Source organism: Penaeus monodon, chromosome 19 (genome assembly GCF_015228065.2).
Source record: "Penaeus monodon isolate SGIC_2016 chromosome 19, NSTDA_Pmon_1, whole genome shotgun sequence".
Taxonomy (NCBI): Eukaryota; Metazoa; Arthropoda; class Malacostraca; order Decapoda; family Penaeidae; genus Penaeus; species Penaeus monodon.
This window is the reverse complement of record NC_051404.1, coordinates 47836977-47837614: the sequence shown is the minus strand read 5'-3', so window position 1 is coordinate 47837614 and position 638 is coordinate 47836977. Positions and strand designations below refer to the sequence as shown.

The window sequence follows — 638 nt, the reverse complement described above, 5'->3', positions numbered from 1 at the left end:
AGGATAAAAAATCATATTAACTATACTTTCTTCTTGATTGGTCATTATGTTCCAATAAATATGTTTCTATAATGTTATAGATATTGCTATAATACCGGCTTCTAAGACATATTTTCTGTTCTTCAGTTTCCCTTGCTGTACTCTTACTCTACTAACATATATTCAGCCATCACTATATATACACTAAAGGTTAGTAACACATATTTTATAGAATGTGACTTCTTTATTAAAAAGAACAAAGACTTAGTTATCAAAGGTATATCTCATATTTTTTTTCTATAAAACTGATACAAAGTTTATACTCCACTGATTTAAAGCTGCAAAGAGTTTGGATACAAATAATTTACTATTACTCTGTTGAAGAAACAAAGTACTTTGTTCTGATTTTATTATAAATGTGACAAGTATGACAAATTGCAATTCTAGTATCTGTAAAAAAAATTCACCATCTGGGAATGTGACTCAATAAATAAAAAATGGTTCTAATATATTTTTCTAAAAGAAAAATGGCAGCAAATCCAAACAAGTATTCAGTTCAGGCTAGCAGCTTTGACTCTCAGCGTCTCCTCCTTTCCTTTTTGTTCCTGGAATAAAAAGGAAAAGGATTTTAGAATACTCATGAGTTCCTGTATTCTTTT

The 638-nt window shown here is 28.7% G+C and overlaps 1 protein-coding gene across 1 annotated transcript in view; it reads right to left on the bottom strand.

Moving 5' to 3' along the window:
• Positions 1 to 500: 500 nt before the first annotated feature.
• The window catches only part of LOC119585279 (RNA-binding protein 8A-like), a gene marked incomplete at its 5' end in the record, with an annotated part of 1127 nt that continues 989 nt past the window's right edge, over positions 501 to 638 (bottom strand). Inside the window, one exon of the mRNA XM_037933953.1 lies at positions 501 to 584. Within this exon, the coding sequence (XP_037789881.1) occupies positions 557 to 584 (28 nt within the window). The remainder of the gene's footprint in view (positions 585 to 638) is intronic.